The sequence below is a fragment of the Lepidothrix coronata genome, unplaced genomic scaffold (assembly GCF_001604755.1).
Source record: "Lepidothrix coronata isolate B3197 unplaced genomic scaffold, Lepidothrix_coronata-1.0 Scaffold10, whole genome shotgun sequence".
NCBI classification, from domain to species: Eukaryota; Metazoa; Chordata; class Aves; order Passeriformes; family Pipridae; genus Lepidothrix; species Lepidothrix coronata.
This window is the reverse complement of record NW_016690190.1, coordinates 2,534,852-2,551,766: the sequence shown is the minus strand read 5'-3', so window position 1 is coordinate 2,551,766 and position 16,915 is coordinate 2,534,852. Positions and strand designations below refer to the sequence as shown.

Genomic DNA, 16,915 nt, shown 5'->3' with positions numbered 1-16,915 from the left:
ATCTTAGTTACTCTTGCTAGATCATAGGTACTGAGGCTGGAAGGTAATTCTCTAAATTCAGTGTAAATGTTTAAAGTTTATTCCCAAAGGATTTATGTAGGCATAAACATACAGATTAAAAACAAGCAAGATTTCAGGAGCTTTTTACTACCTTCTAAAGTACCCAGGCACATGGATATTTTATCTCTCCTTTTGTCTCTGCTTTCTTCTAACTGCACAGTTTAGAGACTTCATACAGATCAGAGGCAGAGTTCAGGCTAGCACTGACAATTTCATTAGGAAAAAAAAAAAAAGCAGAATTGTGTTTTCTTATGTTCTCTGCTCTTTTATTGCTATTTTCAAAATGAAGAACAGACCCTACTGAAGTGCTAAGGGCTGAAAACATAACTCTAAATGATACAGGAAAACCAACTTTGTGCCAGTCCATTTTTATCCTCTCTTTGTGGCCATAACAAAGCTGAGAACAAGAGCTAAACAACAGAGAAAAAAGGAGTAATTTCAACATAATTTTTTTTTGCCAAAAGTTACATCGGTGACAATAACAAGAATCCATTCAAAAGACAGAATGTTATCTTCCAGCCCAGTTAACATGCTTTTCTTTCTATTGCTCATTATGTATCTTACGCATCAAGCTGCATTCTGACCTCACTTACAAAGGAATACATTTGAAGCCACCGCATCTCTGTATGCATATTGGCACTGCTAAGTAAAATCCAGCCCATACTACCTTTCTCTTCCCTGGTCCCTCACACACCTGCCAAGAGGAGACAGGTTATCAAATGAGCCTCCAGAAAAGCATTTCCAGAAACAGCAATATGACTACCTTCTGCTTTTGCTTGTGCTCATGGAGCCCTCCAGAATCCAGTCCACTAATTTAAGTGGCTAACAATGGCAAGAGCTGTATTTTTGACAGCTATGCGAATGAGATCACTTAGGTAAGCTTTTATTTTTTATATAGGCCTTCACCACTACTTCCTTTTACCTATTGAAATCAATTGGTAATATATCATCATTAACTTTTTAGCACAGTAACCAGCAAATTCAGCTAGCCTCAGCTGAACCTGTTTACATTTTAGATTTCATCTGTCCCTCTTAAGACTGTTGTGATCATTAAAGAAATATTCCATTTTCCTCCTGGATGACTTTTCTCTCTTTGCAGTCTCCCACTGGCAAGTAAAACACTCTTACACGAAATATACTGAAACTTCTCTTAACTCATCAGATGTTCCTTCCACTCCAGTACCCCAGACTTTGAGTGCAAAGCTCTGCATAGAAGCAACTGGTTGAAATAAAAAATTCTTACCATGGTGGATCCAAAAAAGGCCATCAGCTTTCCTTCTGTATGCCAGCTGTCACATTAACATGCGTGCTACCCCTCGTGCTCATATGCACCATTATACTCTCTATTACCCTTTTGTTTAAAGGCCTCAGCCACAAAAATCCTTGTGCACTAGGTGGTGTAAACAAAGCCCTACTCCAGCAAACACAGCATCCAAGGAGAACAGTGCAAGGTAAACAGTGACAGACACCTATAGTCTAGAGAGTGGAGAGTGTGTTGCTCAGCAGTATTACCACAAGCAATGCAATCATACTATCTGGAGCTAAACCACAACTCATTACAGTACTGCTCCTCCTGATGTCAAGTTAACTGAGACATTGCTAACTTCTCCTTGCCTGCCTCAACGTGAGCATGACCATCAGGTGCTGGAACACACAATTCTCCTTCTCTAGACACTTCAGCTGATGACCTCCCTGGGCTCAGAAGCTGTGCCAGTCACCAGAGTTGTCTGAAAACTGTCCATAAAACTTTTGGCACTTTTCATGTCTTATCAGGCCAATTCCCCCATATCTACCCTGCCTCTGTCCCTTAGCAGCAGCCTTTAGAGAGAAACAGTAGGTTTTGTAGTGTGTAGAAATCTGCTACTCCCCAGTTAATGCAAACCAGCAGAAGCAGGGACAGAGGGGACAGAACTTGGACATGCACCCAAGCACTACCATGCAGTCACAGTAAAATAAAGGCAAAGTAAAGGCAAAAATTGTCAGCACAGAATGACTCATGTCTGTAAAATTAAAACAATATCTGCAATTACTTCTATCCTTCAATAAGCAGAAAATAGAGCTCAAGCTGCCACTCAGGGACTCACAGATTACCTTCCAGCCCATCACAGGAGAGGGGCACTGTCCTCTTTGGAAATCAGCTATCTCTGGTCTTGAAGTCTCCAAAGGGTAAGTAGAGTGAAACCTCATCTTCTTTCCTCCCACACCTTTCCTTATATGGGAAACAGTAACTTCCAGGTAGCCATGGCCTGTAAGAGGATTCCTCCTCTGCCCTGCCCCTCTCTCAGTTCCTAGAGCCACTTTCTCTTAGAACTGTCAGTCTCTCACAGGATATATATATATGGATGCCTCTCTTCTGCATTCCTTTTTTCCTTACAAAGCACCACAGAACAACTATTGTATGATCTAGCCTATAAGGCAAAGGACATTTCCTTGACCTTCCTCCTTAAACAGGTAACAGCTGTGGCTCTAACTCAGCTTAAGTCAGGCCACAAGATTAGTGCTTTTCAAGCAAGATAACCGCTCTCAACTGCTTGAGAGTTCCTCCTTTTCCCCAGCATGACCTGGAGAAGGAGGTAGCTACTGAGCTCCCACCTGAGAACAAGGCGCCTTTACATTAGCTTAGGCTAATTTGAAGCATCAGTGCAGCAAATGGCTTGAGAAAATCTAAACTGGGGACTGAAATCACGTCATTCAGGGGTCTGAAGCTGGGGAATGTGTAACCCCATACTAACTGTAGCATCTTCAGGTAATTTCTCTCTTCTGGTAATGACTCATTCATTTATAAACCAACGTCAGTCACTTTTCTAACCTCATTGCTAATGAGCACCAGAGCAGTAACACTTTCCAATCAGAAAATGCTCTTCAGTGTAAGACAGCTTTCCAGTACCACTGTGCTGGGCCCTAAAACTCGTGAACCTAATGAATGCACAGACATACCCAGTAAGCTTCCTCCATGTTATATTTACATCTCTTGCCTGCAGTGAGCAAATGTACAGAGGGAGGTAAAAACCTGATAGGATTTAAATATATGGTACTTGAGCAAAGTATCCCTGAAATCCTGTGCAAACTGTTGCTAATGCTTTTTCATACTCACAAGTGCAGATGATGAATTTCACTACTCATAATTCTTCTTATTTTCACACTTGGAGCACCGATCTCATGCCAACAGCCCCTTACCTCATTTGCTTCTTAGCAGACACCACTGCCCTTGGCCAGCTACTGCCCTGACTCAAATATGCATTGAAATAAGTGTAGGAAGACACAGAAAATGATACCAGTGTGTGTGACCACAGTGCTTTTGCCTTCACTGGCCACCTATTGCTCGACTAACAGCTGTGGATCATCACACCGCTGGTCCTATGAGCTGCTGCTGCTGTTCTGTCATTGGAGCTGAAAAAAAAAGAGCACCCTCTCCCTGCTCTGTTTCCTTTGCACTTGGTGAGGAAGTGACTTGAGTGGGAGGAGAGAAAGAAGAGCAAACACAAAACCACAGAAGTAAGCAACTAGGAGCAGAGACCAAACTTTATGCCTTTCACACACACACATACAGTGGACTCTGACTGCAGTTGGCTCTTGCTGTAGCCCTGCCAATCGTACCGTCACTCACAAGTGTCGCCGCAGAAGCAACTGGTTGTCACCGTAATGAGCCTGGTTATGCCCTAGCCCCAGATCCGGGCACAGGTATCTTTACCAAAACACAGTAGGTCTTTTATGTACTGCAGAGATGGAGTCTGAAGCTCTACAGCCAACAGGTGGAATAGGAGGGTTTTAATTTCTCGTAGGTAAAGCTAGCCATTTGTAGCTGTTTCAGACTTGCCCTGGTACAGTAAATACAAGAGTGACCTTGATTTTTCACATCATTCACCAGGCTGCAGCCTTAAAAGGACTTACTGTGCTTATAAAGCTGGAGAGATGAAAAATAGACAGCAGGAAGTCCTGAGACAGGCTTGTTTTGGTGATGATGTGGGAGAAACAGTAGTAGGAGAAGAAAAAAAAAAAGAACAAAAAAAATTAAACCCAAGAACACCTGTGGCCAACTCACAAGTGGGGAAACTGTGACTTCCAAGCCACTCCCTGATCCTCCCAGCTTCATTGAAACTAGTCTGGCAGTAAGTGTAGAGAAGGTAGGGATTAGTTTAGGATTCATTGCTAGGTTTAAAAGAAAAAGGTTTGTGATGTTTTCATCAGGAGTTCCCAGATGACTTCAGGTGGTAGTACACGGACCGGTAACAAGTATATTTGCGCACCGCCTCCTTTCTGCAAGCCCTTAAAATAAGCATGTGGGAACTCCAGCTCAGCCCCTTTTGGAGTGTTATTTGTTCCAAACCATAAAGTGTTGTGTTTGGGGAGGTCAGCCCCAGGCAGGGGGCTACATGGCACCAGGTGGTGTGAATGCACACAGAGGGAAGGGATGCTTAAGTGGAAATGTTATGGAGTAGAGGGGGTGGAGGGGAAGGGGAGCACAGTTCTCCAGAACCACGTTCCTCTTGAGCTGATGTCGAGAAGGGTGAGGTGAGCTACCCCAGTTTGGGCAGGACACTTGTGTCAAAGCTGGTGGTTGACCACTGAGCCCTCATCAGCAGCCATGTCACTTCAGCTCTGCTCCTGCTCCTGTTCCCTGTCCACACAGCACTGCCTGAGCTGTGGGCACCATCACTGAGAGTGAATGGGGCTGCCTGGATCTAGAAGGCTGCCCTTCCCTCTGTGGGGATCACTGATGTCCTTAAAAGCTGCAGCAGTCTTTGGAAAATGCTCTTTTTTCAGAAGCAAAATTCTTCCCCATCTTTTGTTTGCTCTTTTGCACCAGAACCAGAGCCCCTCACCTGTGGGGTGGCAGTAGCTGATGAAAAAACAGTGCTTCTGACCCTGGTACCTGCCTCTGGCTGCCTTTCACATACTCATCTCTGATCCACAACACCCTTAATGGATTGGTCCCTGCCGGTGGGCACACAAGTTCCTTCCTTTCCAGGCACCAAGACAAAACTGAGATCTGCAGAAGGAATAATTACTGTCAGTAAGTATGTCAGTGCCCCATCTTTGCCATATAGGAGCTGTTTTCAGAGAGGAGAGGGGACTAAACAGGTTGGCTCAGCATTCAGTTGAGATATTTGATTTTCCACTTCTCAGACACAGATGAAGCAAAAGGAGACAGCACGAGACTTCTCCCTTCCTTGGCCTATTGAAGACCTCTCTTCGCCGGGGAAAGGTTCCCTGTCAGGTTCCTTGAAAACATGCCTTTGTTACAAATATTCTTGTGCCTGGAAGCACATAACTGAGCATATCTTATACACGTAGCTAATAAATAAACAAAGCCCTCCTGTGACAGACAGCCTTTCTGACTCTACACGGGGATGCAGGGCTCCTCTCGGAGCTGGAGCTGGACAGGGAGATGCTGCAGCATCACAGGGAAAGGGGCAGACCACCAACTTTGACAAGATAAAGGAGGAACTGGAGTGTCTGCTCAGAGAAAAATAAAAAACACCTAGGGAAATGGTAAGAAGGTTTAAACAGAGAAAACACTAGGGAGAGTCTAGTCTGAGGAGATTGTTTAGGCTGAAATGCAGGTTTTTTTGTTTTAAATTAGACTGCAGATAGGGAGTTATTTTGGAATATACAGTGTGAATCTTCTGTTGGATGCACTGCAAACATAATGCTGGTTTACCATCCCTGCTCTGAGGTGATGTATACACAAAAGAACTTGGCAAAGAACTATCTTTGCTTGAGTTTTGTAAAACCAAAACCCAACCTGGCCTGACTATCACAAAGATGGGACAAAGCCAAAAGCTTTCAGCTAAATGTCTGTTGCCTTCCAAGACTTGGTGGTCAGGGTACAATGAAACTGAGATTCAATTAATCCTGCTGTTGGTTTGGAAAAAAAAAAAAAAGTCCTACTGAATGTTGGTTCTGAAAAAAACAACTCCAAACTCCCAACTGTCCTTTGGAAAGAAATGAACAACTGCTTAAAATAGTATAGCTTGAAGTCTGCTTTCCTCCACAAAGTCTTCTGCAATGTATTGCCAGTTTTGCAAGCCTGAAGTCCTACTAGACATGATCATCACTAAGTGAAACCAAGCTTAGACTTTAACAATGAACTCTGTGGTTTCACTCCAGTCCCCAGAAGAAACTTTCCTCCTCAAACCATCTAGCTATCCTGCTCTTTACCTTGGAGAGGCAGAGTCAGTAAAGCAGTGAATGTTGCAGGTAGGACTGAAACAGACTGGCAGAGCAATGAAACTCCCACGGCTGCAAATGCAGTCAAGTCTGAGATAGAGATGTTTTTGCAAGTCCAGAATGGCAGAAGATTTTGAAATATAAGTGCACTAACACTGTTATACAAGGACTTAACAGATGCCAATTCACTGAGTAAACAAATAAGCACAGCCTATCCCTGTGCCATTATAACTGCCTCATTTAAAGGGCAGTTTTGGCCAGAATGACAAATACTGTGAGTCACATGATGGGGAAGAGGTTGTGACTCTGCTCAGGAATCTACCCTGCTTTGGCTCCCTGTCAGCACAGCTAGAGGACTGATACCTGTCACGGCACAATGTCCATGTGTGACCAGATGGACCCAGTTTAGCCCCCTGCACCCTCAGGACCTGCACTCACCCAGCTAAGCATGTACAGCCAGTTAAAAACCACACCTGCACACAGCCTCACTACTCACTCTGTATGGGCGTTTGACAACATGCACGTAGCCTTTATGCCTGCATATTTTCTTGCAGAGTCTGAAACCAGACTGATAAACACCTCTTCAAACTGATACTCGGCTTCATTCTCTGTTATCCAAACATTTCATCAAAGGCCACTTACCTACAAAGCAGACATCCCAACTCGAGCCAGACACGCCACATACCAAAGCCTGTTGAAAACAAGGAACCTAACCTACATTTATCCACTAATAGTGCAGAGGTGACAGCCACTATTTTGTATCTGCAATATTTTGCAAATTCTAAAAGACTTAAATCTCGTAAGGTGATTACGCCATTAATTAGCGGAACGTTATCATCCCTGCGGTGCCAACACAGCAGCTGTTTCAGCTGAACAGCAAAGAAAAGCCAAGAGGGCAAAGTAACATAGTGATAGTGCCCCCACGAGCAGCCCAACTGTTCCGAGCATCCTGGTGCTGCCACCCCATGATAGGGAACCACTCTGGTTCCAGCAAGGGAGGACCACAGCTCTTCCCACCACCCCAACCACCCCCACCTCCCAGAGGGTAGTATCCCCTCTTCCACCTGGGTACATGAGTAGGGGCTCTATCAAAGGGGATATCTGTTGCAGCCTGAGCCCTGTATTTCTCAGTATATGGGTTTTCCCAGGAAGCTGTCCATACATAGCTTATCAACCCAGAAGGGATCTCTCTGGTCATTCATCTCTCTGACTCTCTGCAAAACGGAGATCATAGAGACTACCTCAGTGATCTCCCCTTCAAACTGCAGCACGAAAAAGAAAAGAAAAAAATAAAATCCCAGGAAGATACCCTGTGACACAGCAGCTGTCGTAGACTTTTGATCGGTTGCTCTACGAACAGGGCTTCATTTATAGCTTAAGAAATTGTCTGGTTAAACTGCCAGTTGCAGAGCCCTGCTCCCGCACTGTGAGCTGGGCAGAGCAGCCTCCCATGGGCAGCTTCAGTTCCTCACACAGGCACCTCCAGACAACAGCTGCATCACCATGTACCCCCATGAAGGGTCAATGATCAGGCCCAGGCTGATGCAGCTGGCGATAAGGGACAAGACGAAGGATTATGGTGACTGAGGGGAAGGCTGGGACCCCTGTCCCAAGCAAGGGACATTTGGACAGCCACCAGTCAGGTCCTACAGGCACTGGCTAAGGATGCCACGTGAGAAACACTGCACCACAGTGAGTTTTGCACCACAGGCTGAAGATGGGTGGGCAGAAGGAGGACGATCCTCTTCACAGCACCACCCATTGAGATGACCACAGACTGCAGCTGTAATGTTCTTTGTCATGTCAGTGCAGGGCCCATGGTGTGACCCTGCTGGGGCTCATTCCCTTCACCAGAGGCCTGGGGCTGCACTGGTGACATGATGGCGCTGCCCTCCCAGAGAGGGATTCTTGGCAGTGAGGCAGTTCCTGAAAGGTCCACCTTAGGCTGTCATGTTACGCTTTGCCTTGGGCCCCTCTATGGGCCCAGAAGCAAGAGTGAAAGATCTCCAGAGTATCAATTATGGCACCAGATCTAGCCTGGAGCTGGCTATATCCTCTGAGAGGGTTGGGAGCTAAATTCTGTTAGACTGAAGACATTTTGATGTCATTTTTGGTACTTTCCACACCACTCTGCCACCTTAATGCCATCACCATTCTTCCAGAGAGCACTTGCTTAGAAATATCCCTAGTGGGACAGAAACATTGCTGAATTTGGTGCACCGAGCGAGGGCCCCCGAGCAGCACCAGCAGTGCAATACCAAGTTCCAATCCATCCCTCCCACAAGAAATGGGCTGAAGGATCTGGTTCATCTTCAGAGCATGTTACGTGGCAGCAGTGGCAAATCCCTCATATAAAGTCTGCAAGCAGCCATGGGGCTTCTCTTAGTTTATGCAGATTCAGGTCAAGAAAGAACACAGTTTGTTTAAATATACTTTTGTCTCCTCTGGGAGAAGAGGAAAGGCCTTATATTGCCCTGAAAATGAGCAGGATCCCAAACACCTTTCAACCCTTGAAAGGATTTATCCATCACAGTCTCAAAAGTAGTGATACAGAAAAGAAAAAACAAGTTGTTCATAAAATATGGGGACAACTTAGGAATTTGCTCCCAAAAGCCTATGATAAAAAAACTCCAGCTGAGATTCAAACTCTACATTATATTCCCCAGTGCTCTGCCTCATCTTTCCTTAAATGCATGAGGCACAGGGCTTCTGTCACTTCTTTGGCACGACTGCTTAGAGTCTGAGAGGTTTTACTACTCTGAGGAAGCTTTTCCTTCACATTCAGCTTAAATGTGCCATTTCTTGAAGTCATCCCCTTGTCTTTCATACTCTAGCAAGCAGAACAAGTGTAAATTAAATGGAAGACACATGAAATCTTTATAAAGCCCAGTGTTTCCCCTAGCATTAAAGTTCCTTCTCTTTGGAGTGGAAGGGGTCTTCACTCTGTGCTGTATTTTTCCCTATCAGAAAATGAAGAATATAAATTTTCCTCATGACTTGAATTTAGCTTAATCAGCAGCCCCCTGCTGATGTAATTCAACCCAACAAGATTTTTCTTTTTTTTTTTTTTCCTGGTGAGCTGCTGCCCTTTTTCCCCTCCTCCCACCAATTCAGGCACGAAAAACAAGGGAGGAATTAGACAGACAGAACTTATTATCTATCAAGTTGTAACTTCAGACTGGGCAGGAATAACATTTAAAATACAAAAAGCAAATTTTATCAAGCCTTTTCCTCCCCAGAGACTGACACAAAAATATTCCTTGTTTGTCGCTGAGAATGAACCATTTTTCTCTTTCACTTCTGCTTTCTGTCACATATTTCATTTTGGCTGCCCCTTCTGTCTTTCAGCTAGGGACCTAGGCTGCTAATGCAGAATCACAGATAACTCAACAACAAAACGCCTGTATTATCTTTTTTTTTTTTTTTTATTTTATTTCTAGTCTGCCAGGTAATTGCAATCCTAAAAGCTTTTGCATATTTACCACAGAAACATGTCTCTCCTGGAGGATGGGACTGTCATCAGGTAGAATATTTCATTTAATAAGCCTCTTCTGAGGTATAAACTAGGGTTGAGGATTTTTTTGCTCCTTCAGAGCAAAGGACAAGCAGATAAAAATCAGCTGCTGCAGTGTTACACTGTCAAAGTTCCTGTTCCTGTGAAAATTAACTCTTTCTGAGCTCAGAGTTCAGGTAGGCTTTGCCACCCTGAAGTTTAAAGTAGGAAAAGGGTCTGTTATTAACTCATGTTGGCTTTTTGTCCCCAGTCCTATCCATGTATGACAGATTTCTTTCCCATTTACAAACAGAGCAACTACCCTGGTTTTCTGTAACCCATCTGATGAGCTGTGGATGCTGCCAGGACTGATTGTCATTAAATCAGTCACCAAGAAGGATCGCGTTTTCCCCCTTTGCCTGTTTCACAGAAGTGCAACAACAAAAACATGGTCTGAACATTTCCAAATTCAGCTATTATCTAAAGATAAATTCTGTTTCCCCCCTCCCACTATTTTCCCCCACCCCTGATGTAGCAGAATTGCTTTTCTCAGTCCTTGAGATGTTGACTCAAGCCGACTGGTACCAAAGTGAGGGGCTGAGGAAAACATCTACGGAGAGACTTTGTGTCTTGGAGTCAAGACGGAGGGTGAGGACGGCCTTCCAGGGGTTATGAAAAGAGGCTGCTTTGCTGAAACTGTTCACCAGAATGAAGAGGGATATAGCTGGTTCACAGGTTTCACATCAGGCACGCCTTAACAGAGGTCAGAACTCCATTCTAGCACATAACAAAGCACTGTGAGTGGGAATCAACAGACCACACCCAGTCCTCAGTCCAACACCAAATCACTGACAATACTCATTCAGCTCTACCAACAGCTTCCCGCATGGCAATAGGTGTTTCCAGCCTGGCCAGGCTGTCTGCTTGCTGGGAGGAGAGTTCACAGGAGCCAGTCAGAATACTCCCATTGACTCTAGCAAGCTGCACAGCCTGTGTGAAAACTACTCCCTGACAAAGCATCATCTGCATCCACACAGTTTTCCTGTGGGTCAATCTCATTCTTGTAAAATCCCTGTTTTCACATATGAGTAAACACTGGAAGACATATTTGAAATATAGATTGATTGTTTAGGTTAAAGTAACACTGACACCAAGAACCTACATGCATTTACTTGGAATAGAAATGTGGACTCTCCAGAGACATCCTCTCATCTGGAAACATTCCCAAAGAGAAGAGAGGTAAAAGGCTTTCTAAATTGGAACTGGAAAACTCTATTTTTACAACACTTTTTAACTATTTACAAATTTACAATGGTTTTCAATGCAAGTAAACTCCAAGGGGTTAGGACACCAATTTTTCCTATCACCAGCAAGCCATTCTAAGACCCATCTTTGTTTAGGATTAAGGGATGACTTTCATTCATTTACCTGAATGTAGCAAAATTCCCATAGGTAAAATACTTCTAGTTATGTTACATGAGCCCAGTCTCTTACCTGTAATATCTGGATTGAAGGTAGGTAGAACACACAGCTTTAGATACATGGCTAGCTGAACCAAAGTCTATGACCTTGACCCTATATGGCTGTCGGGATGGGTCTACCAACATGATGTTCTCTGGTTTGAGATCAGCATGAATCAGTCCCAGGCTTTTCAGCTTCATTAGGGCAGTTGCTACCTGCTGGAGAATTGGTCGAATGTACTTAAGGGGCAAGGGACTGAATTTATTTTGTTTTAGGAAATCATAGAGGTTCTGCTCCAACATTTCAAAGACCAAGCATGTGTGATTCTTGTGCTGGAAGCACTCGTAAGCACGGACAAAGTTGTAGTCATCCGCACTTTCCGTGCTCAGCCGAGCCAGGATGCTCACTTCAATCTGGCCTTGCCGGGCATAGGAAGGGTGGTTTTTTAGGATCTTGATAGCCACAATCTCATTAGTGCCACGTTTCCAGCATTTGACTACTTGTCCGAAGGTTCCACGGCCAAGAAACTCTAACACTTCGTACGTGTTGGTCATGGAACAGAGCACCTCATGTTGCACCAGCTGGTAATCCCCTTCACTGTTGGAGCCACTGTTTTTGGAGGTGGCTGTGGAAGTGGTGGCGGTGGCTACAGTGGCCCCACTGGCATTGTTCTGAATCATTGGTGGATGCTCCTCGATAATCTGCACGCTGCTTGTGTTCTCAATCTCCTCACTCTTGCGCTTAAGTCCACATTTTTGGTAGGTGTCCAGAAGGCTCACAGTGCTGCGACGCATCAGGTTGTGTGGCCCGCCCAGTGTTTGCCCAGACACTGCAACCACACCAGAAGTGCTGTTGGCAGATGTCACCACGATGTGCCCCGTGCTTGCTGGGAAGATGATGGTCTGTTCGTAGGGGATGCTCGGATTGGGGATCTGGAGGGAGGCGTTGACGGCTGCTGCGGCGGCTGCTTGGGAGGACTGCACGTTCTTGCTCTGGCTGTAGACTTTGCTGTGTGTGCCGTACCCAGTCATATCCCAGTTTGAACTCGGCTCCACTTTCAGTTTCTTCACGCTACAGAAGGCACTTGACTGAAGGGTATGAGGAGAGAAAACTTGCACATGCGAGGCCATACCTGCAATACAACATCAGAGTGAAACCACAGTGTCAGGATGCCATCCCCAGCTTTTTTCATTTGCTCAGTGGCAGGAAAGGGAAATGGGACACAGGCTTCAGACACAGCACAGACACACACATGCAAAAATCACATTCTTCCAGAAATATGTATTCAACAGAAATAAAATACTGTGCTCTAAATAAATCACTACCTCTGATTGAACTATACTAACAACATTCAAGATTTCTGCTCTCTTGCTCTCCCCCTTCTCATTTTTAATAACAGGAATGTACATGTTATTTTTACCTCCTCTGTCTAAAGAGACTCCTATTCCCATTGTCTCCAGAAATATATCTAGCTCTCTGGAAGAACTCATGTCAAATACTGCAAAATATTCTGACTACAGAAGCCAAATTTCAAATCCTCAGGCTCATCCTGTATTAAGCACTTTGGTGGATCTGACTTAAGCCCTCCATTTATTTCCATAAAACCACTGTGTAGCTTCTGGCCTGCAGAGAGTCAAGATGGGACCAGGAGACGATACACTGTGACAAAATTGAGGTGCACAGATAAAGTTGAGGAGCCAGGGCAGAAGAAGAGGATGTTTCAGATTGCTTGCCAAGTCTGCGTGTGGGAATCGTGCACAATGCTGGTCTGTGCTCAGGGACAGTGGAGATAGGAGTTACACAACATGAGCTTTACTGTGTGCTCTCAGTTCTCCCAGATTTATAAAATTGTGTTCATCTATTCTTATTCACAGTGACAACACCATCACTGGGAAACTGATCCCCTGCAAATTAACAGCATTGTTAATGAAGCAACGTACATATTAGCATGTGGCAGAATTAGCTCTTAATATAACTTTACTTTTAAAGAAAAGACAAAATCCTATTTTAATGCAAGCTTCTTTGGCTCCAGGAGAGTTAACGATCTTCTAAATCTTTATTTAAAAAAACTAAACACCAAAGAACAACCCCACAAACTTCATAATCGAGGCAAAAATACAGTATCACTGAGACAGACTTACTGAAGGACTCTGAGTAATATTCCACTGTCACAGAAAATGTGTCTATTCAGAAAAAAAGATGTGGTCCACAGAAAAGGGGACATCTAAGTCCTTACTTGCTCCAGCTTTCCCTGCCCAGGGTAGGGATAGTACCACTGGGGCAAAGGTACTGTGAAGAACACAAATCCATGGGGATTCCTAGGGAAGGAGTGAGCACCTGACAGGAGTTAGAGCAGAAAGGCACAGCCTCCTTCACCTTTCTATCTGTCGTCAGTGTTTCTTTTTAATAAACCAGAATGACTAGGGAAGGAAAAGACAATGTGCTGAGCTGGCACCATTGCTGAATTATTAAGCACAAACATAACCTTGACTTGTTTTCAACTTTAAAAAGTTAAAAGCTGAATAAATGCTTCAATAACAAAACCACAACAAAATCCGCAATGCACATGGATGACTTCTTCATTTGGAGGACTGACAGTATCTGACACTCAGCTCTCCTCCAGACCATTTTCTGGAGCTCATATAGGCTCACACACATGCATGAACTTATACACTCACATAGAAAAATATGAAGGTTACTCTACATTCACAAAATTCAGTAGCATGGTGAAGCAAACAGACCTAAACACATCCAGTGCCCATTTTCTAGTTAATTCCCAGCTGCCCAAAGCCCAGGAACTACTCAGGAGAGGGATGCTGTGGTAAGCCAAAACCCACCATACATAGCTACTAAGAAGTAACCAGCAAAGCGATCGCTCCAGTTTGCTTCAACACTCCCACCTTCAGCCCTGCCACAGTGACACATTTATGAGGACAAGGCAGACGCAGAAGAAAACCCCCATTGGAACACATGGGGAAACCAACCCTCGCCCCTGTTTGAACACACCGCACAAAACCCCGCTGACCCTGCTCTGACAATGAAGCCCTGCAAACCACAGTGTGCTCCCCTCTGCAGATGTGCTCCCTAGCTCTAAGGGGATTTCTGACGCTGTTTGCTGTCATTCCTTTTAACTCCACTCCCCCCTGCCTCTCAACCTCCTTGGCAGCAATTTCCAAGGTCCCCACAACCAGGTACTCAGACCCCCTCCAGCTCCCTGCCCCTCTAAGTACTTGCTCTCCTCTCTCCACAGGGCAGTGCTGCCACGAATGCTGTAGCATGTGGCATGTGGTGAGCTCGGAGAACCGCAGCAGTATTACTCAACTTGTCATCCTGGACACAAGGATCGTATGTGAGTGAGCCAAAGCTGTGTTTGTTCTTCCACTGATTAAGAAGAGTCACAGTGTTCCTTCTAGTACAGTACCAACCTGCCTAGAGAGAGTGGGGTTGGTTTGATGTATGTTTTCCCCCTGGACGCGAATAATGTAACAGATGTAATTGGTAACATATTGTGGACCTAGCAGAGGTGTAATTTATAGCTTTATGGCTTTCATTCCATGGTGTGCTTGAGCAATCTCTCTTCGTACAAAATAAAAAGGGAAAAAATGACTGACGCAGAACAAGACGAGATGTTCTTCTCACACACTCCTCTAAAGACAACACGAAACGACCGAGGCACCCCAAATTAAAGTCAAGGATGTGAAGTGCAGCAGCTGCAACTTTCTCAGTGCCACTGTAAAAATCAGGATAATAGCCACCATTAAGGGACAGACTTTCAACTGGTGCAAACTGGCAGTACTCCAGTTGACATCAGCTGACGCTAAAAACAAGGTCAGCAGTCACTCAACACTGTCAATGTCAGATGGCTGCCTGTGCCCATTGGTGAAACGAGTTGTTGTTAGGGACTGGTTTCCACATCAACAACCAGCCCCTTGCTGGCAGCCTCAGCAGGGGAACAGGAATAGGGGATAAAATCACTGACCCACACTGGTACCCCAAAAACAGAGGGTGTGGAGGAAGCAGTGCTTTCTTGCGGATAAAGGGAGGACTATAGACTCTTGCTGCCACTTCCACTCTCCTCAGAGGTTATTTCCCATCACAGGAGAGGTATTTTTTTCCCCTAAAAAAAGAACTATGAAATCTTCTTCCTTCCAATCAAAATGTTTTTCTCATGTTTGAGGTTTTAGGGGAGAACAATTCAGTGAGTCCTTCAGCATAGTCCGATACTAAGAAATTACAGGCTGATTGACAGCTCAGTGATGGGAAAAAAGGCTTCTGCAGCCAAGTAATTTTTATTGCAAATTTGCCTGTGCAGTTAATGCGAGAAAAACACAACCCTAAATTTCCTAAGGACACAATCAAACTGTGCTGGTGGCATGTTCTTTTTTTCAAAAAGGATCTTTGCTCCATGGGAATAGCAGAAATAGTAATAAATGTGAATAAAAGTTGGATGGTTTGTTACAGGGATCAAATTCCTCATTACAGCCTGTAATATGATTTACAACTTCAGCCTTTTGATTACATAGGCTGGCAACAGCTTGCCACCGTGTCCATGAGGCAACATGCCAGTAGTAATGGGGTGACCCATGCCAGCCAAGCCCAATGACACTGATGCTTCAGAGACAGTGGGGATGTCCTCAGAGAGCATCCTCACTCCTGGGGTCTTGGAAAGACAAGAGGGGTCACAAGCCATGGAAAATGTAATGTTTCACTTTGGAAAAGTTCTCGTAAACCCCCACTCCCAGGTCTGACAAGAAACCTCCTGTGCAAGACTGTGCCTTTCATGTCACCTCCCTTCGCCTGCAGGAAGATCCTAGCAGTCACCTTTCCGCTTTCTGCATGGAAGGGCCCAAGGCTGGCACCCAGCTCCTCCTCTTTCTGCTCTCCACCAGGAGCAGAGAGGGTAAGGATACTCAGGTTGAGCAGCTTTGCTCACCGAGCACTCCTGCTCACCTGAAGCCCAGCTCAGCAGCCCCACCTACACCAGCAAAAGCTTTGGCTGGACTAAGGCAAGTGGCAATACCGGCTGAGCTTGGTGCCTGCCTTGGCAGGGGTGCAGGGCAGCCCCCACAGCCTCAATTAGCCAGCCAGGATGCAGCCAGGACTCTACAACAGTTAAATGCTCATCCTGATGAGTGCAAGTCTAAGTTTTATATCACCCCGAGCATGGCGAGTTGCTGGGGTGGGAGCAGAATCAAGGCTGGGCACCATACATTAAATAAAATTGATAGTTCCTTTCTTTAATAATGAGTTTTAGTGCAGCCATTTAAAGCTCTCACACAACTGACAGTAACTGGATTTAATGGGGCCTTCCCTGTCCTTGATACGACTCACGTTAACTCCCCGTAGCATCGACATGAGCTGAAGTATGTAGCATGCAGCCAGGGGATAATGTTAAAACATCTGGAACGACTTTTATTAAAAGACTTGAGGGGTTTTTTTCCTGAGAACTCCTCCCACGTCAGCTTTCACTTAATAATAATTTAGCAGGTGCTATTTACAATTCAGATGGCCCTCTTCTGCATGCATACACAAATCATGCAGCCGCCTCACTTGTACTTCTAAGAGGTCTCAAGAAAGCAAATGAGGTAAAGCTCCCTATCCACCCACCTCACCCCAAAGGGCAAAAAATACACTTTGGGGACTAAAGAAGGAACAGTTTGCAAGTCACTGATGTTTTCTTCTGCTTTACTCCTAGCACTTACTGTTGATTTATAAGGGTGGCCTTTGTGG

General features: G+C 44.8%; 1 protein-coding gene across 3 annotated transcripts in view; it reads right to left on the bottom strand.

Annotated features, from left to right (window-relative positions):
• The window catches only part of HIPK2 (homeodomain interacting protein kinase 2), a 130,129-nt gene that overhangs the window by 73,869 nt on the left and 39,345 nt on the right, over window positions 1–16,915 (bottom strand). For all 3 annotated transcript variants that reach the window (XM_017804682.1, XM_017804684.1, XM_017804683.1), the window contains one exon: window positions 11,219–12,317. In XM_017804682.1, the coding sequence (XP_017660171.1) occupies window positions 11,219–12,317 (1,099 nt within the window). The remainder of the gene's footprint in view (window positions 1–11,218; window positions 12,318–16,915) is intronic.